We start from the raw sequence: 21,117 nt of genomic DNA on the forward strand, positions 1-21,117 counted from the left end.
ATTAAGCCAAATAATTGTGATCATTCCAAAATTTTGTTTTTTCTTCCTTTAAAAAATAAATAAATAAATAATGTTTTCTTAAAATAAGTGAAAATTCGGACAATTTCCACGCCTACGGTGAACGAACGCCGCACCTAAATCAAACGATCCAAGGTAATTTCCATTATTTGACTAATATTAATTACAGAATCAGCAATTTTAGTCAAATATAATATTAATAAAATAATCCCGTTTAAAAACGACTACACACAGTCACACAGTGCACACAATCGTAATCACAGCACTAACCCCCATCAGACGAAAGCTAATGCCTTTTATTCAAAAATCTCACACAGCTGTATGATATTGATAACCCCTGTTTAGAGATCTACTATTTTCCGTTCGTTGTTGGATAATTTTATCGGCATCTTCTCCGTTTCTTCTCGAATCGACGGTTGATTGATTAGCCATGGTTTCATCCACTAAGATCAAATCCGTTGATTTTTACAGGTGAGCTCAGATTTTATGGCAAATTCCATGGGAAGTTTATATATTCACATTTCATTGAATTCTACTGTTATGAATCTCTAATTTATTTATTTTTTAATGTCGAACTTGCTGGCTATTATTATTTTTTGTGTGTATGATACTGTGGAATTTGTGCATTGGGGATGAATTGTAATTTGCGTTTATGTTTGGTTGTTGTTCAGCAAAATTATGTACTTTTTAGTTTTTATGAAATCATGGATGGTCTGCATTTTATTGTATTGGTGGAGCTGGTCTGAGAACAAGCTAACAGGCATGTGTAATTTGTTGGGATTCTTTTTGTTTGATGGTTTGGTGTTAAATTTTGGGAAGGGTTTAGAATAATTACAGATGCTGAAGGTGGATAGATACTTGGACGAAACCTTTGTCGAGTTACAGGCTTGATGTGCTTAGATGTGAAAGACCATTTGCAGAACATTTAAAACCTAAATGGACAACACATGTTGACTTTCTGCGACTCTATTTAGTGCATTGTAAATTAGTAATAGCTTTTGAATACGTTTGTTCTTCTGTTGTTGTTCAACAATTTTCACTTTCTTCTTCAAGGCCATGGGTTTTATTTCCATGTATCTAATCTTGCTGCTGTAAAAAAATGTAGCTTGCTTATGTTTTTTCATCTTTATGGATGGTTCGATGTCGACTGCTTTGTCTAGCGTGCCTGGAAAATTCATGTGAATGCTAAACCTTGTCATTGGATAGTTCTTAGGATACCGTGGGCTTGAATGCTTTGGTTATACCTAGAGCTGCTAAAGCCATCTTAATAACAATAGGCAATAGCTTACCCAAACGACTTCGTAAAATATTTACATCAGTTTTAGGTACAGGTGGATGTAATGCACTCTTGATGCATTGGGGTGAGTCCATAGTGAGAAAGGCATGAGAAATTCCAATCCTCGTGACATTTAGCATGTTATATTTCACTATATGTGGGATTCTGGTAATTTTACATTTTAGGAGATCTGAATATTTTTGCGGGCGGGCTCTTGTTGAAATACGGTGGAAATGTCATAAGATTGCCGTGCTGTGTTAAATTGATGGATTCAAGCTACAACAACATTAGAAAGATATCTATTGCATTGTGAAGTGTGAATCGAAAAGATTGAGCCTGGTATCTGCGGCATGATTAGATGTTCAGATTGTAGTAGTAGATACATATAAATTTAAGTCATTCTGGAACTTTGAGGTGTAAACTTGGGACTTATTTCTAAGATGACTGTCTATCCTATCATAACTGTTATTTTGAGCTACTGGAAGCACATATGAACTGCTGAGTTGATAGTCAAAATCAACTAGTTCTTAAGAGGAACATGTTTGGCATAATTATGATTTGTAGAAGACAGATCCCTGGTAGTATTAGATTCTAATATAGATGTTTCTAAATCTTCTATATAATTGAATATATGATGCTTTGAATATACTACAGAAGTATGATATATTGGTCTTGAAATTCCTTGTTTTCTTATTTTCTACTTTTTGCAGAAAAATTCCAAGAGATTTGACTGAGGCATCATTATCTGGTGCTGGATTGTCAATAATAGCAGCCCTTTCCATGATGTTTTTATTTGGAATGGTAGGAAATTACTCCTCGTTGGCTTGATTACAAGATTCATTACCAATGAACATAGAAAAGGAACATATTCGAAATTGGTTTACATTATCCAACACAACTTTCTTACTTATTAATTGCTGCATTACCATCTCACCAATGCCACACAGTTGAATGCACTCCCCATGCCTTATGACCTTATGATTATGCTGTCTTATTGTAGGAACTGAATGATTATATGAGAGTCAGCACCGCTACATCAGTTGTTGTTGACAAGAGTTCTGATGGGGATTTTTTACGAATTGATTTCAATATAAGGTAGAAATTCACATTTACGAATTGATTTCTATTTTTAACTTTCTCACATCTGTATTGGTTATATCATTTTTGGTAATCAATTTCTTCACTTTGATCGCAAACATCTTTTTTCTTTAATTTCTATTAATAACATCTCCAAATTTTCTTGTAGTTTTCCAGCACTGTCTTGTGAATTTGCCTCTGTTGATGTCAGTGATGTCCTGGGAACAGTAAGTTCTGTTTATTGTTCCTAATGCTCTATAAATATATACATGCATATTTACGAGAGACAGAATAACTTCAGAATGTTCTTCTCGCCAGTTACGTGTTTTGGGTAGCAGATATTTCATGGAGCAATGAGTTTATCATTTTAGCACCTCATTAGCATCTGAGTTGCGAATTTTCACAATAGGGTGGCTAATTGGGCAATAAATACATGATTTTAGTCTTTGACTTCAATTTGGGGGAAGGAGACTAAATTATTGCTTACAAGTGCCAGAAGTATAAATTCTCCTTTACTTTGCAGTTCATAAGTTGGGAAGTCCAGTCAACTAGCTATTCAACGACTAATTTCTGTGTTATAAAACAGAAAACCAGGGTAGACTATATGTTTTTGTTTTGTAAGAAGCATAACATTTAGCGTGCTTGGGAATTGTCTAAGTTTTTTCTTTAAAAACAATTCACCTTATAATATGGCCTTACAACACACCTACCCAAACACACGCATCCAAAGGGATTTGGACCCTCGCCCTTCACCAAACACAAGTATAGGAGAAGCTCCTGGTACCACTAGGTTAAAGCTTAGTTGGTTTGGGATTTGTCTAAGTTACTGTAGAACTGTTTTATTGACTACTGATTTGTTTTTTATATGAAAAAATTATAATGCAGTTCATTTGTTTCAAAGATTTCTATGGCTTCATTCTTCAGTGAAATTATTTTCTTTGTAATGCAGCCAGATTGTTTATTTACTGAACTGTTGTCAATGTTTCTCAGAATAGGTTGAATTTAACTAAGACTATCCGCAAGTACTCAATAGATTCAAAGTTAAATCCTACTGGCCCGGAGTTTCGGTCAGGAGCAGTTGCAAAAGCAATTAAGCATGATGAGCAAGACGATGAAGAGTATGGAGAAGGTTCTGTTACACTAACTGCACGCAATTTTGATAGAATTTCACACCAGTGAGTATATCGGAATTGAGTTTGAATACACTACTTCTCCCCATTTTGTCTTTTGAATTTCATAGGTGATGTTCTTTATTTATAGTCTGCCTAATGCATTGCAAATAAATCTTTGACAGGCATGCTATTTTGGTGGTAAATTTTTTTGCGCCATGGTGCTATTGGAGCAATCGCTTGGTATTCTGAACTTCTCTATTTTTTGTCTTTCCTTAAATTTCTTCTTTCTCAGTCCCTTAATTTGAACTTCTCACTCTGACCATCATCGAGAATGCTGATGGATTCTTAGAAATCCTCTAACACCTCTTCACCCCCCTTCCATTTCAGAAACCTTCATGGGAAAAAGCAGCAAAAATTATCAGAGAAAGGTGTAATCCTCTTTCCTAATAATGTGTTTACTATTTTTTTTATGCTGAGGCGAAGTGACAATCATTTTTTCGATAATCTCCACTTAAAAGCTCATTGTCACTTGTTTATAGATATGACCCAGAAATGGATGGACGTATTATTTTGGGAAAGGTCGATTGCACTCAAGAAGCTGAGTTGTGTACAAGGTAATTTTTAGACAACGGTAATGTTAGTTAATCAACAATTCTTCACTATGACAATTGGGAGGTTATGTTTCCATATTTGGTTACTGAGCAGTTGATCTGTAATTACAGTCTGTTCATTCTTATTCCGCATCTTGAATATGCTGGCTTCTCTGTATGTGTATTATCCAGAAATCCATGGCCATGACAATACATGGTATCCAAGGATATTTCGTCTCCTTTTGGTCAAATCACAAATGTTATGTTTTTAGAAGTTTGTATCTGTTCTTAGGTCATCTTGATGTACTTCCCTTACTTATGTCTTTCTATTATTGTTTCTATATTTAGATGGGTAAATCTAATTTTGAGGGTAACAAGGATCCTGTTTATAGCTTGTTATTTTATTTCAGTCCTATCTTATTACTCGGGGATGAAATCCTTCTCATAAATACAATAGTGTTTTGACTTTCAGTGAGTGAGCTTGACATCTTGGCTTGTCATATCCATTTGCACTTTCTGGTTTGCATTTTTCATTTTCAATGGAGTTCACATATATCCTCCATGATCCGAAGTTCTAGAGGCCTTTCACAATTGCTGAACTAGTTTTTCTTCTTTCTTTTTGGTGCTTCACTTTATCCTATATTCTTGATTAAATTTCTTATTACATATATCCAGGAATCACATACAAGGATATCCATCTATTCGCATCTTTCGTAAAGGAAGTGATGTGAGGTAAGATATCATTTTGTTCTAGTTTATTATTTCCCAGACACTTTCTAGAATTCTTTGGTTGAGTATAAGTTTCAACCATGCCTTAGATTTGGTATTTTGTCAAAGTGGTAACCTGACTATGTTATACAATATTGTCAAATCATTTTGAATATGTTCCTGCAGTAATTAGCTCTTTTATAATTTGAATATCTGTTTTACAATTAACTGCTTGCTTTCTTCTCCCCCCTCCCCTCCTTGGACAACAGGAACGATCATGGCCACCATGATCATGAGTCATATTATGGCGATCGAGATACAGATACCCTAGTGAAGGTGAGTAGGCTTTTAAGTTTTTTATGTCGGAAGTTATTTGGATGCAAACTTGCAAAATCAGAAAATTTGGTGGATTGAAACTTTAATCTGTGTCAGATATTTGCTTACTTCTCCAGAGAGAAATTGTTTGTTTTTCTATAAGAAATTGAATGATTTTCAATCTTTGCAGACAATGGAGGATTTGGTAGCGCCTATTTCTGTGCAGTCACTCAGTGCTTCTGATAGTCCACCCACTGAGGCGAAAGATGATGCAAAAAGGCCCGCACCTTTAGCAGGAGGGTGTAGGGTTGAGGGTTTTGTACGTGTGAAGAAGGTAATGATGCATCATCGGATATGGGGTCGGTTTACAGATTAATCACACTTATATATATATATGCTTACACACACAAAAATACATGTGTTCATAAATATAAAATATATTTATAATCTTTAATTGCTCTTTGTGGTGTAGGTTCCGGGGAATCTTATCGTATCTGCTCGTTCAGCTTCCCATTCTTTTGATGGTTCTCAGATGAACATGTCACATGTTATTTCCCATTTTTCTTTCGGTAAAATGATCACTCCACGTGTGATGAGTGACATGAAGCGGCTCCTGCCACATCTAGGTTTAAGCCATGACCGTTTGAATGGCTTGTCATATATAAGTAATCCGACTGACTCCGATGCAAATGTAACTGTAAGTTCCTCATTTTGACCCCTTTCAAAGTCTGATTATGTTTTCTATTATTATTACATTTACTCCTCTGCGAGTATATTACATATACCCCGGGTTAGATTTGGAAATTCAGAACGAATACTCCATGGAATCTTTAAGATTCCATTATTCATAACTTCGTAATGGTGTGTAATTGTAAGACGGAGAAATAACTCAGAGGGTATTGGTAATTACCAATACCACAAGGCTTTGTAAGTTATTTAGTCTTGCCTCAAGGGGGTGCCCGTAATTCACCCTTAAATTTATCATCTCCCTTTGTTACGAACTTCTACAGTGTCACCCTTAATTTAATGGATCTTTTGATTATTAATCTATCACGATGGATGTCTAACATCAAATGTTAAACAAATTTGGGCATTCGCAGATTGAGCCTTTTGTTTTATTTATTTATTTATTTGCAGATCGAGCATTATCTACAAGTAGTGAAAACTGAGGTGATGACAAGATCTTATAAACTACTTGAGGAGTACGAGTACACTGCTCATAGTAGTTTGTCGCACAGTCATAACATCCCGGTTGCAAAATTTCATTTCGAGCTATCACCAATGCAGGTATTGAGCTTGTCAATGAATTCCTCTCGTTAATGTTGTGTAATACTGTTTCCGATTTTTTATTTTATTCTTTTTCTTTTTGAATCTCATATCAGGTCTTAATAACTGAAAACTACAAGTCCTTTTCGCACTTCATTACAAATGTTTGCGCTATTATCGGAGGTGTTTTCACGGTTGGTGTTCATTTAACCTTCTACATCCCATATTTCCCTTTTCCCATTTTATGGCTATTAGGTAAATCCGAACTCCATTTTTTATGTTTTTTTCTTTTTCAGGTTGCTGGAATCGTGGATTCAATTCTACACAATACTATCAGGATGATGAAAAAAGTCGAACTAGGGAAGAACTATTGATCAAAAGTCGAAATTAGCGAACACTAAGAAAAAACCGATTTCTTTATACACCCTTTAGTCGCAGATAAATTAAATTGTTTAGAATGTAGTTTGTTTTCTAAATTATTTTGCTGAAGGATAGAGCTTTATATATCTACATTTGGTAGCCCTTGTGGAAAATGCCTTTTGAGAGAGAAAATAATTTTATCTTCGATTTTGCATTATCTAACCTTTGTCTGTTTTGCTCATTTGCTTCGCATATTCTACTGCAGCATATGAACTACATTGTTGGAGGTATTAATATTAAATGAAACATTTCATCAATAATTTAAACTTTTGATTGAGGTGGTCATTCAACGTGATATTAAACTCCGATTAAATGAAATGTCCTGAATTCGAATTTCACCTCAACCAACTTTAAATATTTCAAAGTGCATGCCACATGGTTGTTCAAGTTTACGTGAATTTTTATTGAGTTTAAAAGTTATATTTCAACTTGGTTTCATAAACAATCAAATCGAGGTTGAGGGAATGTTGTAAAGAAAGATTAGAATTTTCCCAAGAGGTTAATGTAATATTAGAAACATGAGGGGTTAATGTAATTTAAACTATATTCAAAGGATCTTTCTGACATTTATCCCAACAATAAAATTTCCCATCGGGCCCAGTCAAAGTTCCACTCGACCCGACCCGACCCGTATATCTTCCTCGACGAGCATGGGCGCGTGGTCCGACGCTCCAACCGTCGCCTTTGTGTACATTGCACCCGCGAATCGAGGCGAGTGGTCTTGGTGTCACTTGACCCCCGCGTCGTTTTCGCTGGCCACTCTGACTAGCTTGAAAGATTCTAGAGAGAGAGAGAGTAAAAAGTTAGAGAGAGAGAGAGAGAGAGAGAGAGTAGAAACATAAAAAGTTAAAAACGGTATGTCATTGAACGGGCATTGCTCCGGGATGTATATTCGGGTCGGGTCGAATTCAAAGACCACCGTCTTCACCCCCAACCTCTCTGACAGCGAAACAAAGTAAAGACGATCAAAAGAGAGAGAGAGAGAAATTTCAGTGGTTTTGCATATTAAATTCTCTTGGCTTGAAAGAGTCACCTGAATCTTTGTTAATAGAAAAAAGCCAGCTACTCACTCAATTTTGGGGGTCTTATAGCAGACGTTGAATTGTTGAATTTGATCTGGTTTTCATGTGAATAGCAGCTTAATTTTTCAATACATTCAATTCAATTCGGATTTGATTCCCCTTTTCTCTCCTGCGTGAAATTGTGAAAAATGTGGAGGTCAGGAACTTCAGCTGATTCGTATTATCAGGTGCGGCCTGAGTGCACTGATGATGTTCCTGAAAGCAAGTTCAGAATCAAGGTTTGGCGTTTTTTTTTCCCCTCTTAATTAATTATTAAAAATAAATATATTCATCTTTTATTCATTGTGAGATCTATAAGAAAGAGGATGGGTTATTAAATTGTATGATTTGTTTATGCTTTTTGATGAATGATCCCATATAATATCCTATTCCTCAGCCTGTGATCTGCTTTAAATACAATACTCCTTCGATTTTGGAGTTCATCCATGGATGGTTGACATGATCCCTTTACGAATGATATTGAGTTTATATATCACGATAATTGATATATGTTGAATGACCACCACCACATCCGAAACTGTTAGCTAGGTGAATAAATTATGCTGGATTTTTCGCTGCAAAATTTGATGCATGGTGGCATTACTTTATATAGGAGTTCTTACTTTGAACGTAGAAATGGGTGAAAATAAGATTTGACGAATGGGTAAAAAGAATTGCAGTGTCGATGAGATGAATGGAGAAATTGTTCGACAAACAGTCATGGAAACTCTGTATGTTTGCTGGTTCGTTTTGTTAGCGAACTTTCTGTTTCTCCAATATTCGATTTCAGAGCATTTGGTTATGGTGGGAGAAAGTTTGCAACATCTGAAATAGGAGAGAAGCAATAGTAGACGAATTAATGATGAGATTCTTCATTTTACATTGTAATGCACAAGAACGATGTTTTTTTCCCGGAACAGCATTTCCCAAACAAATTTTCCTTCTGGGGAAGGAATATATTCCAGTAAAATGGAACCAAATGAAGTTTTAGATTTGCAGATGATCAAGTTGATCGCCTAGCTTCTAGGTTTAACTTTCCGGGACATTGTGCATATCCTTCTTAGATTATGATTACCTCAGGGTTTATTTCCATACGCGATGAACGAATTCTAGATATATCTGAACTAGGGAAATAATAGCTTGTGTTGTCACAGCTAGAACTCTGGCTTGTCCATTGGATACTCAACCCTTTTATTAGACTAATTTTATATTACTCTAATGTAAATCTAGATTACTGACTGCACTACTTGGTCTACTGGGATTTGGTGTTTGGATTCCTTAACGAATCTTGTTTGTTTATATTTCCATTTAAATCCAATTATTCTTAACATGCTTTTGTTTCTTAAGCAAGTTTTTTTCTACATAATTAGGTAGGAAGAACTTTAAGTGCGCGGAAATGGAAGTCTGCTTTCTCGACGGAAGGTTATCTTGATATAAGCAAAACACTCGGTCGAATTCATCGTGGGGTAAAGCTTTGCTACAAATTGTGTTTATTTATACTGCTTTCCACGAAGTAAATGTCTCTAAACCTAGTCAGACTGAAAATGAAGATGTCTAGTAAAAATATTATATTAGATTTTAGATTAGTATTAGTTAGTGATCCCACTTTAAGTGGAACATTTGTTGGTCAATTCTCACGATTTTCTTAAAGTTATTTGTGCCTTTTTTTTTGGTTGCTAAAACATGTTATACTTGTGTCTTTTTAGCTATACTTTCTTGTCCCCAGCTTCCATTTTTGTTTTGCCACAATATTTCTTCCTGCTTATGTAAATCGAATTTCGGAGTTGCGGTGAGAAAATGGAAGTTTAATTGATTATAAATATGTTTTTGGACTATGTTTATATGTTTCCTTTGATGTAATCGTTTGAACTGGAAACCATATTTTCAGATCATTTACTAAGATGGGAAATTTATAATGATTCCTTTCAAGTGACTTCCAAAGAAAATTATGATTTTCAAAGTGATTCTTCTCTTCTTTGGCACAAAATAGGGTGTTCACCCGTCAATTAGAGGTGAAGTTTGGGAATTCTTATTGGGTTGTTATGATCCCAAGAGCACTTTTGAGGAACGAGAGCAAATACGAGAACGTCGCAGGTACTTTTTCCTTGCTTTATATCATTCTGCTGCAATGACTTTTTTTTTTCTTGGTAAAGATACCGTGCATGTCCACATATGAAAGTTTTCCCGTCTTTTCTGTTTTTGAGGTATACTAGAACACCCAATATTTTTCGAGATGAATTCAGTAAGTTTTTACATTATTCTTCTGGTGCATCCTTTAGAGTGAAGTATGCATTGTTGAAAGAAGAATGTCATCAAATGTTCTCGTTGGTTGGAAGTGGGAAGTTTGTCACTGCACCAATAATTACGGAAGATGGTGAACCTATACAAGATCCCATCGTACTTCAACAACTTAATTGTGGCAAAGAACATGCATCTCTTATTCAGGGAAACGGTAATGATGGAAACTGAGCTCGTCTCCACCCAACCTAAGAAGTTATGAACTAAACTTATAGCGCAGATCTACTCTAATACCTTCGAATTGTAACAACAGATGCTTTCAGTGGCTCTCAAATGGAAAGACAATCAAATGGATATGGTCCCATGGACAAGAAAGAGATTCAGTGGAAACTTACATTACATCAGATAGGTTGGGATTAACTAATATAACGTGCATGCTTATATTTCTATATATTTTCTTCTCTATAGCGTTTGGCTTAGTACACATACACATTTACGAACTTAAAATCCAGGTCTCGATGTAGTCCGAACGGACAGGACACTAGTGTTTTACCAGAAGCAAGAAAGCTTGTCAAAACTTTGGGATATCCTAGCCGTCTATTCCTGGTTTGATGCAGATGTTGGGTATTGTCAAAGTAAGTCAAGAAAGACCTTAAAAAATTTCATCATGATATCCGAGTAATACAATTAAACATATTATCTATGTATATGTGCTATGCGAGGTGTGAAATACCTTAAAAAACTTCATCATGATATCAAGGAGATTTTCACTTAGAAGTATATTTGTGATACAAGCTTTGCTTCATCATTTTCTTGATATACTAAAATATCAAGATGGAGTGGTTTGGAGTATTAATTAATGAACTCTACATGCTGCTATGTTATCTCAATAAAAGCGCTTTTTTTTTACCAAATATATTTTGTATATGGTAATTGCCACGAAGTGTTTGTTTTGAAGCTTTGCATGCTGAGCAGGTATGAGTGATCTTTGTTCTCCAATGATTATTCTCCTTGAGGATGAGGCGGATGCATTTTGGTGCTTCGAACGCTTGATGCGAAGACTGGTACTATTTCTCTTGTTCTTTTCTGTTTTCATTTATGAGCCTTCTTATTTCAACAACTTAGCAGCATTTTCTAATTCTAGTTTGGTGCAGTTTATGCATTTTTTCTTACCGCTTTTCAGTTGCTTATAGTACTCGTCTTTAATTGAAATTTTATTGAAGCGAGGAAATTTCAGATGCACCGAGAGCTCTGTAGGGGTTGAGGCACAGCTCGGCAATCTAGCTTCAGTAACTCAAGTTGTTGATCCTAAACTTCACCAGCACTTAGGTATAGCGCCTTATCAATTTTCCTCTCACATATTCCGTCTTTGTTCAAACTTCCTATTTTCAGGAACCGCACAACAATTTAAAAAAAAAAAAATTAGAGAAAGGAAAGCGAAGCAGTGTACAGACCTTGAGAAAACAAACAATAGAAGCTCTTTAGTCTTTAGGTGTCATCATGAAAACCATTTAGTAACTATCACATCATGAATGCCGTTACTCTTAGTCTATTATTTCAATTTTGCACTTTACGTTTTATACGAGGAAGTAACCAAAATTTGACTTTTGATTTTACGAACAGAAACTCTAGGTGGTGGTGACTATCTGTTTGCTTTCCGGATGCTTATGGTTTTGTTTCGGCGAGAATTCTCTTTTGGTGATTCTTTATATCTTTGGGAGGTAATTTATTGTATCCTACACAATTTCCACATATTATATTACAAAATCTAAATACATTCAAGTATCCATCAAATTATCCGTCTTCATGCAAAAGAAAAATGAAGTGAATTGAGTAAATTTAATCTTCCTGAAGAGTTTAAGCTGCTAAGCCATCATTAACAGAGAAATTCAGTCATTAACAGAGAAATTTATAACAGATGATGTGGGCTCTAGAGTATGACTCTGATCTATTCTCTATGTACGAAGACCGCGAATCAGCAACCGAAAAATCAGAGGGATCTAAAGGAAAGGCCAAGTCAAGACGGAGACAATGTGGAAAATTTGAAAGAGAGAACCTCAGAAACGGAGGCAAAAGTTCTGCTGCACCTCTTCCTATTTCTGTGTTTCTTGTGGCCAGTGTCTTAAAAGACAAGAGTTCTAAGTTGACAGAAGCCCGAGGCTTAGATGATGTTGTACAGGTTAGCGTGAACAGCTACATTCTTTTCCGATAAATTTATTCTCAACAGACAGACATGTTTTGACGGGTTTTTAGTTTCAGCTAATTTGAAGTTTTTTTTCTCGTATATATCTATTTCCAGATACTTAATGACATTACCGGTAACCTTGATGCAAAAAAAGCTTGCATGGGGGCTATGAAGCTTCACAAGAAGTATCTAAAAAAGGTACGACTACGTTCTTGCTTAGATGACTATTAATTAACACTGGAATCGCACTGTAATTCTACATGCTATATAATAATACATGAAATTATGGATTTGCTGTAAACATAATTACACACACGATCTTTTCAGCAGCCAAACTTGGATTTTCTTCAAAATGCAATTACTTCGGTTTGCCAGCTTCGTGTTCCTTGGGACATTTTTCTTTGTCATAATTTATTTTTGTCTTTTCCACAATAATATTCCTGCAGGCCAAAAATACATGACAGGCGAAAATTTCTGCCGGTGAAATTCAAAGTTTGGTCGTGTCAAGGACAATAACTGCCTCCGTTGCCTGATACATGATCAGCGTGTGTATACTGATGCTAATCAATGCTAAGAGATTCACATCCAGTTTACCATTGATTTTTCTGCCATAGTTGTGTGATATAGAAAGGTGAGTTGTTTGTAAAAATTCTAAATGGAATCTATAAAAGAGCATCAATTTTTTATTTATTTTTTAATTACATGCATTTTTTCCTTAAAAATTCACACACACACACATAAAGAAGTAGAAGGCTACTTTAGATAGACTGTTAATGCCACACAGGAAGAGTATAGAGAAACTTGTGTTAAGTTACAGATTGAATCAAAGGCATATCAAATTTTCCAGATTTTAACAAAGAACACAGCTTTTCAATAGTCTTGACCCTCTCTTCAATTCCAAAGCCAATTGCTTCAAATGACCTGTTTTGAACAACTGGGCTTGCACAGCCGCCACCACCACCGCCAGACCAAATCGTCTCATGATTCCGCATGCTCGAAGATTCAGCTACAGTTTTCTCAAAACCATCATCAGAAAGAGAATCACCCGAATCATAATCCCACGAGCTCTCTACATATTTCCTTTTCGAACCCTTATTACAACTACCCTTTTCATTACTAAAAGATGAAGTGCTCTGGACGGGTGGTGGAGGGACAAATTCGTCTTTCGTCGCTTCTTCCACCGAGCCATCCCAAGTATTCTTCTTTCTCCGGCCAAGGTTCATTTTTCTCCACCACTTGAAGTACCTAGTAGTAACATCGGCCTCAAAAAGGCGAGGCGGTACGTATATCTTTGCATCTCCAATGGGGCGAATATAATCCCTCCAAGCAACATCAGCATTCGCATTGACTCTCGGTACGTGTCCCGGTAAATCTTGATCCATGCCGAACTGCATTGCCACACGGTGCGGCAGATACTGCTCTATGCAATCTTCTTCGAGCCCAACAAGCTCACTCGCCCTCAAGAATCGAACCATCCCCTCCAAATCCTCGTCCATGTCCGAGCCAACTACAGCCCAGTATTCTCTATCCTTGTAGTAGTTCATTTTCAAAACGGCATTGCCAGCTGTCGTCGTGTAAGGGCGCCACTGGAACTCTTCTCCCGCAGAATCCATCTTCACCGAGATATCTTCAATGTTCGATTTCTTGGAGTTACTCCACCGGGCTAATCTCGGTTCGTCTTGTCCGATGTAGATGGGCTTTCTCGGTCTTAGCGATGGGAATCTTTCCCAAGCCCAAACCTGCACAAGTGCCAACGGGGCCGAAGCTAAAATTTTGAAATCGCCATCTTGAGATTGGGCTGATGCCATTCTTGCAGCGGCAACCGCCACTTTCAGCAGAGTCAAGCTCTTGTAAATGCCGGCTAGGACGGCCGGCGCGAGTGCGATTTTAGTCCCTCTAGCCAAGCGAACGCTGATCGGAAACACGCGTCTGATTATGCTTTTGCCCGAGAAGAGGAAGACGAATCTGGAGAGCCAATAAGCAAGAAACGCCTCGTGCTCGATTTCGCTGCAGCTGCCCATGAATTCCGTGATCCACATGTACTGCCCGGCGTTCCTCGCGTTGGTTTTGCAAATTGCTGATCGGGCGTCGAGTAATTTCTGCATTACTTCTTGCGAATTGCCGTCTTCCGGGGAGGGGGCGAAAACCGAATGACCTAGCACGGAGAACCCGCCGAGCACCGCCGCGTCTTCTAGAGTGAGGGTTGCTTCACCCCACGGGAACACCATCGTGTTCGTGGAGGGGCACCATTTGTCGACGAGATTAAAAATCAAATCCTGGTGGCGGTGGATGCAGCATTTGGAACTCACGACGGCGTCGTAAATCCCGGCTTTCCTCCAGGTGGAATGGTGTGCGGAGTGCATCTGGTCGACCCATGTTTTCCAGTTTTCCTGTGGGATTCTCCAGCCGAGGGAGTTTACCTTAAAGGATAATTCTTGGGGTTTGGCGGCGGAGGGAGTTGTTGGAGAATCCAGTGAGGGGGCGGCGACGGGGCCGGCGGTGGAGGTGACGGAGGGTCGGAGAAAATGGGCTGATCTGAGAAAGGGACGGCTGCCGGTCGGAGAAACCATGGACTCCTCCCTTTCTTCCATCACAAGATTATCCGCCATTTCTGGAGATTGAAGGTCACACTGTTGCCCGCTTTCCTGTGTGTTTTGTGTTCATTAATTTTTAGGGAAAATTTTCTATACGCAAATTGCACTTCGCCCCCTCAATAAATGCCCTTTTTGCACTTTTCCCCCTTAACATATAAGTATACAACTCGTTACACTTTGACCAAAAATGTATGAAAAATAAATTTTTGAGAGGGCACAATTTTCTCTATTATGAAACTCCTATTTTTGGTATTTTACTTAAAGTTCTCTCAAGAAATCAACTCTCACTGAGCTCAGAAAACGATCAACAATGGCAGCGATTCGCTTTTCTGAAGTCTCTCTCTCACTCTATACACGAATGGCTTCTCGAGTGTATTCCTTTTATCTCTCTAGATCTTTGAACTCAAAAGTGTTATCTTTAGCCTATATAGCCTCACACTTGAATCTAACAAAAGGTTGTTATTCACAATACAATGTGTTATCTTCTAAGAAACTTCATTATGAATTTATGTGGATTTTTGAAATGATTCATATTGACTCGAAATTAGTTAGAAACAAATCTAATAAACTCTATATTAGAAAAAAAAATTGAACTAAATTATTTAACTCAACTCTCTCAGTACATATATGATCGGTAACCTCTAGGTCCAAAAAAACACTAAATAAACATCTCAATGTCGAAAGATAATCAAATAAAAAATAAAATTAAAATTAAATTATACAAAAAATTGAGACATTTTAAAAGATAATATTTTAAATATCTTATACACCTCAAAAATATGTATTTTCCTATTTACTGTTTTAATGTCTGGATTTTAGTATCAAAGGCAGATCAATTTTTCCAGATTTTAACAAAGCACACATCTTTTCAATAGTGTTGATCCTCTCTTCAAGTCCAATCCCAAATGCTTCAACCGGGCTTGCACAGTCACCGATCCCCGTGCTCGAAGATTCAGCTACAAAACGATGATCGGAGGGAGGAGAAACACGGGAATTATAATCGGACGAGCTCTCTACAAATTTCCTTTTCGAACCTTTGTTACAACTATAAGATAGAGGGCTCTGCCTACGGACACCATTTTCAGCCGCCGCAAATTCTTCCTTCTCTCGATCTTTTAAACCAAAGGCATCGTCGTCGTCTGATAACTTTCCATCCACATCAATTTCGGTTGTACGTCTCCACCCAAGATTCAATTTTCGCCACCATTTAAAGTACCGGCTCGTAACACGGGGTTCGAAAACACGAGGCGGTATGTATATCTTTGCGTCTCCATTAATAGGGCGGATGTAATCCCTCCAAGCGATGTCGGGATTCACATTAACTCTCGACACGTGTCCTGGTAAATCTTGATCCATGCCGAACTGCATGGCCACACGATGCGGCAGATATTGCTCTATGCAATCGGGTTCGAGGCTGACCAGCTCACTTGCCCTCAAGCATCGAACGAGCCCTTCTAAATCCGGGCTAACCGCCGCCCAGTATCCGTGATCATCCTTGTAGATTGTTCTAGAAACTACATTGTGCATGGTTCTTGTTGTATAAGGACGCCACTTGAATTCTTCTCCGGCGGAATCGATTGGCGGGAGACTGTTGCGGATGCTCGATTTCTTCAAGTTGTCCCATCGGGCTAATCTTGGTTGGGTTTGTTTGATGGTAATGGGGTTTGTGGATCTTAGTGATGGGAATCTTTCCCATATCCAGACCTGAATCAGTGCTAATGGAGCAGAAATCATGACTCGGAAATCGCGATTCTGCGGTTGGGGTTGGGGTTGGGGTTGGGATCCCTTTCTTGCGGCGGCGACGGCGGCTTTTAGGAGAGTTAGGCTCCTGTAAATGGCGGCGAGGACCGCCGGTGCTAGTGCGACTCGAGTCCCTCGGGCCAAGTGGACGGCGATTGGAAACACGCTCTTGATTATGGTGTCGCGAGTGAAGGGAAAGACGAACCTCGAGAGCCAGTAGGCGAGGAATGCTTCGTGCTCGATTTCGCTTCCGCCGCCGTCCATGAATCTGGCCATCCATCTGCTGTGTACGGCTTTCTTCGCCGGGGGCTTGCAGAGGTTTGTTCGGGCGGCGAGTAATTTCTTCATTACTTTTTGAGATTCTTCGTCGGCTGGAGGAGGGGCAGAAACCGACTCCCCGACGACGGAGAACCCACCGAGCACCGCCGCGTCTTCGAGCGTGAAAGTCGCTTCACCCCATGGGAACACCGCCGTGTTCGTGGCCGGGCACCATTTGTCGACGAAATCAAAAATCAAATCTTGGTGGCGGTGGACGCAGCATTTGGAGCTGACGACGGCGTCGTAAATCCCGGCGTCTCTCCAGGCGGAATGATGCGAGGAGTGCATCCTGTCGACCCATGTTTTCCAGTTGCTGTCCGGAGTTTTCCAGCCGATGAAGTTGACGTTAAAAGACAAATCTTTGTACTTGGGTGGAGAAGCTGAAGAGTCGAGTGAAGGGGCGGCGGCGGGGCCGCCGATGGAGGTGACGGAGGGTCTGAGAAAATGGGCTGATCTGAGACAAGGGCAGCCGCCGGTCGGAGAAACCATGGACTCCACCCTTTCTTCCATTACAGAAAAGGAAAAAAGTTGCTTGTAAAAGTGTCAGTCACTTTCGAATTTCTCTTTCAATTACTTGTCAGGTGCCGCTACAACTTCCGAAAGGAAAAATAGGCGTTGTGCCCTGCGCTTGTGTCACATCTCTCTCTCTCTCTCTCTCTCTCTCTCTCTCTCTCTCTCTCTCTCTCTTGTGCGTTCCCATGCAATTTTGTCCATTTCATATACAAAACGTTAAACAAAAGCTTCATACTCAATTGTGCCCCCGATGAATAGCTAAATTATGGGATATGTATGAGTTAAGTTCAAATTATGAAAAAAAATATATATTTATATTTGAATAATTACAAACACATTTTTTAATTGTAAATTTTTCCACACGTCCGGTTTTGCGGTGTTAAATTTAGTAGAATATTCTTGATTATGTGGAGCATTCTCCGGTTTGTACCTATTTTATCACATTCAAACTTCACATTTGAAACAAGATAATCATAAGATGTGTCTATTGCCTTGTAAATATGAGATTGTGATGCATCATAAACTGTATTATATTTTTGCATAAAACGAGTACAAACTAACGAACGTTCCACGAATTTTTGGAAGATAACACGGTAATAGTGAACGTGTAATAAAATTCATAGTTAATGATTGATTATAATTATCCAAACAGTAGAGGTTTTTTCGTAATTTAATGTTATATATGTAAGAAGTGTCCATAGTTTACCCTCAATGAATTAGTGAAAATGCATGGGTTGAACCAAAAGCTTGAACAAAAAAGTATATAGACCTGAGAAAAAAAGAACTATACTGGCTAAGAAATTAAAATGTCAATCTGTATATAGTACACTAAGAATGGGTTTTCCATAAAATCAATCGCTACAAACATTTAAGTAATTGCTTTTCTTTTCCCACTGAATGAATTCAGACGACACACACACACACACACAACACACAGAAAACTTGATTCTGAGTTTCACAAAAAAACTTGGCACTACCATCAGACGAAAAGTTCTCAATTTAAGCCGACAGTCAACAGCAGAAACGAAAGAGCCACGAGCACGGCGGACGGAATCAATGCAACACCCGAAAGACGATGGCCCCCACTTCTTTTCGGCAATTCTTTCGGGAGGGCACACTCTTCCCCGTTGAAGTAAACTCTCGTTGGGAAACCATCTCCTTGCGCTACGTTCATGCCCCGAGTACCCTTCTTCGTAAATGAGATAACCGATTGTTGCTTCCCGGGCACCCGGGGGTCCCGGTCGGGGTGTGTCCCGTTCACCTCCCCGACCAGGTAGTTCAGCCCCGGCAGCCCCTGCATGAAGACGGTGCTGTCGATGCCCGTCAGCTTCGTCCCGTTGAAGGAGTAACTCTTCTCGAAACCGGGGAAGGCCTTCTTCAACTGGAACGCCGAGAACCAGTCGGCGAACGCCATCTCGTCCCAGTTGAACAGTGTCATCCTGGCGGTCCACCCGCTCTTGTAGTCGGAGTCGATGTGCCAGTTGATGCTGACACCGCAGTTGTCCGGGCAGGGAAGCTTCTTCGGGATCGCCCGGTGCTTGATCCTTGCCAGCGCCAGCGCCTTGGCCGTCCTGTTGGCGAACGGCACCAACAGGGCGTCCGACGGGAGGAGCATCGCCGGTGCGTTGGCGTCGCACTGGCGCTCGCCGTCGCAGCCGCACGCGCACGTGCTGCACGGGACGGCGGCGTCGGCGTAGTAGGCGGAGTAGGAGACGCAGCACTTGGACTGCCTGGGCTTCGGCCGCGTCATGTTGCAGTTCACCTGCCAGCTGGCGACGGCCGACGTCGTGGCGTCGATCCCGCTCGGGTCCGGGAACTCGGTCGGGTCGACCCTCTGGGGCGCGCCGCACTTGTAGCTCGGGTTGAGTCGGCCCTCGATCTTCCAATTCTGGGGCGGGAAGATCGCGGTCCTGTTCAGATCGGGCGGGAGCTTGAATACGTCCACCTGGAAAATGGCTCTCGACTTCGTCTCGTTCATAGTCTTGGGCAACAAAATGCCGTCCTTACAGCAGTAGGGCAACTTTCCGACCTTGTCGTCGTTTTGCATCTCCGGCGGCAGGTCGGAGATGATGGGTTTCTTCTGGCAGTTCATCACCGTGGAAAAATCGAAATCTTGATAGTACTGTCCCTGAGGACCGTAGATACACTCCGCAGGGTCTTTTCTGTGCGTGTATGCTCCTCTCATGTCGAGGATGAACTCGTTCCTCATCCACTCCCATGTCAGGTTCCACTGGTCCAGACGACCCAACGGGTGGTTGTTGTCAATAGTCACCTGGGCCAGGTACTTATTCTCGTACGCTCTAAGAACATCGTACGTGAAATGGAGGTCGCCGTATTTCCGAGGGAAGAACTTTGTTTTCGCTACCTTCAGTTTGAATTTCGGGTCTTTTTTGCAACACACGTACATGTAACTACCTGCAAACAAACAAGTCAGACCGACTGGTTCTGATACATCTCATGAACAGCTTAAAACGTACCTTTACGCGTGGCTCCAGGACATTTGAACCCATCATTCATAAGCTTCAACGATTTGGGCATCGGAATAGTTTTGGCCGTGAGCCCGAATTGCGTCCCTTTTATGTTGACCTGAGCTTGCATTTGAGTGAAATCCCCGGCTGTGTCTATGGCCGTCTTCAGATCGGTCATTGGGTACCCGGCCAGGGTGGTCCCGTTTTTCCCCACACTGATCGGAAAATCGTCACCGTCGACAACCACAGCCCCATCAACGGAAACCAGCAGCTCGCGATGCTGGAATCCGATGAAAAGCTTCCAGGATTTCAGCTCCTGAGAGCCGGTGTTGAGCACAGTGGCCATTGCCTGGAAAGACCACGCCTGAGCGGAAACGTTCTTGACGAGGGGATACTCCTTTTCCCTTCCCTGGAAAATGTAGGAAGCGAAGATGCCATCGCACTTGTCGATTTCGGCGGGAGGGGTGGAAGGGGTGGTGGTGCCGGGGGAGTCGTAATCTTGAGCATTACATGTCTGGACAATGCCGTTGTAGAACAGGACAAGAAGAATCCAGGACACCACATTCCATGGTATTCTCATGCCTGTAAATAGTTTTATTTTCACGTTTTCCGACAACGTGAAATAGTTTTTTTTTTCTTTTTGTTTGTTGCCAGAAGTTCTAAATCGTATTTATTTTTACTGATCGGAGATGGGGAAGAAAGAGGAACGGGGCTCGCCGATGAGCCGGCAATGTTTGTAAATGGAGGTCACCAGGAAATGCCCCGTTAAAGAGAAATTAGTGATACAAACTTTGCGAAGAAAAACATGTTAGAGACGGTATACAATGATTACAAGAGACACAGATATTTTCTAGGACCTATATTCAGACATCATCCTCTTCCTCTGGTTTTCTCCTATTCTTTGACAGGTCCAGAGAATATTCAGGAATTTCTATTCATATAACGGTTTTTCTGGTATACATAGGTTTTTTTTTTTTTTTTTTTTTTTTTAATTTCTTTAATTAAAGTTTGTAAATTTTAAGTATCTATAAAAACAAAATTACTTTATACTATATGATTTATCTATTTAAAACAATGTAAATTCAAATATCTAATTAGTATTTCATTTTTATTTTGTAAATTGCACATTTTGAGAAGGTAGCTAGGACATATCAGCAATTTCAAAACTTATTTGATTTTTTAATAAAGCAAATCTCAAGAATAAGTTAACATATATAC

General features: G+C 39.6%; 5 protein-coding genes across 5 annotated transcripts; 2 read left to right on the forward strand and 3 right to left on the reverse strand.

The window, feature by feature from the left end:
• Positions 1–150: 150 nt before the first annotated feature.
• LOC105948860 (protein disulfide-isomerase 5-3) lies at positions 151–6,944 on the forward strand. The gene is made up of 15 exons (XM_012972108.2): positions 151–489; positions 2,005–2,095; positions 2,295–2,389; positions 2,541–2,598; positions 3,362–3,546; positions 3,666–3,723; positions 3,871–3,911; positions 4,023–4,097; positions 4,749–4,805; positions 5,051–5,117; positions 5,287–5,430; positions 5,569–5,793; positions 6,234–6,383; positions 6,479–6,556; positions 6,659–6,944. Exons 1-15 carry the CDS (start codon positions 449–451, stop codon positions 6,734–6,736), a joined length of 1,443 nt encoding a protein of 480 aa, XP_012827562.2. The 5' UTR covers positions 151–448; the 3' UTR covers positions 6,737–6,944.
• A 555-nt stretch (positions 6,945–7,499) lies between these two features.
• On the forward strand, positions 7,500–12,988 carry LOC105948838 (rab GTPase-activating protein 22). Its single transcript, XM_012972077.2, has 12 exons — positions 7,500–8,082; positions 9,214–9,309; positions 9,834–9,937; positions 10,123–10,295; positions 10,395–10,490; positions 10,594–10,716; positions 11,057–11,145; positions 11,305–11,410; positions 11,705–11,802; positions 12,000–12,260; positions 12,381–12,464; positions 12,713–12,988. The coding sequence occupies exons 1-12, from the start codon at positions 7,993–7,995 to the stop codon at positions 12,725–12,727; spliced, it is 1,335 nt and encodes a 444-aa protein (XP_012827531.2). The 5' UTR covers positions 7,500–7,992; the 3' UTR covers positions 12,728–12,988.
• Positions 12,989–13,003: 15 nt separating this feature from the next.
• LOC105948837 (serine/threonine-protein phosphatase 7 long form homolog) lies at positions 13,004–15,111 on the reverse strand. Its single transcript, XM_012972076.2, has one exon. It carries the CDS (start codon positions 14,873–14,875, stop codon positions 13,073–13,075), a length of 1,803 nt encoding a protein of 600 aa, XP_012827530.2. The 5' UTR covers positions 14,876–15,111; the 3' UTR covers positions 13,004–13,072.
• Positions 15,112–15,535: 424 nt separating this feature from the next.
• LOC105948714 (uncharacterized) lies at positions 15,536–17,447 on the reverse strand. The gene has a single exon (XM_012971943.2). It carries the CDS (start codon positions 17,426–17,428, stop codon positions 15,662–15,664), a length of 1,767 nt encoding a protein of 588 aa, XP_012827397.2. The 5' UTR covers positions 17,429–17,447; the 3' UTR covers positions 15,536–15,661.
• A 778-nt stretch (positions 17,448–18,225) lies between these two features.
• LOC105948769 (COBRA-like protein 10) lies at positions 18,226–20,811 on the reverse strand. Its single transcript, XM_012971996.2, has 2 exons — positions 19,909–20,811; positions 18,226–19,846 (listed from the first exon to the last, which is right to left on the reverse strand). The coding sequence occupies exons 1-2, from the start codon at positions 20,477–20,479 to the stop codon at positions 18,426–18,428; spliced, it is 1,992 nt and encodes a 663-aa protein (XP_012827450.2). The 5' UTR covers positions 20,480–20,811; the 3' UTR covers positions 18,226–18,425.
• Positions 20,812–21,117: the final 306 nt, after the last annotated feature.

Source organism: Erythranthe guttata, chromosome 13 (genome assembly GCF_056151865.1).
Source record: "Erythranthe guttata isolate IM_541 chromosome 13, IM_541, whole genome shotgun sequence".
NCBI lineage: Eukaryota > Viridiplantae > Streptophyta > Magnoliopsida > Lamiales > Phrymaceae > Erythranthe > Erythranthe guttata.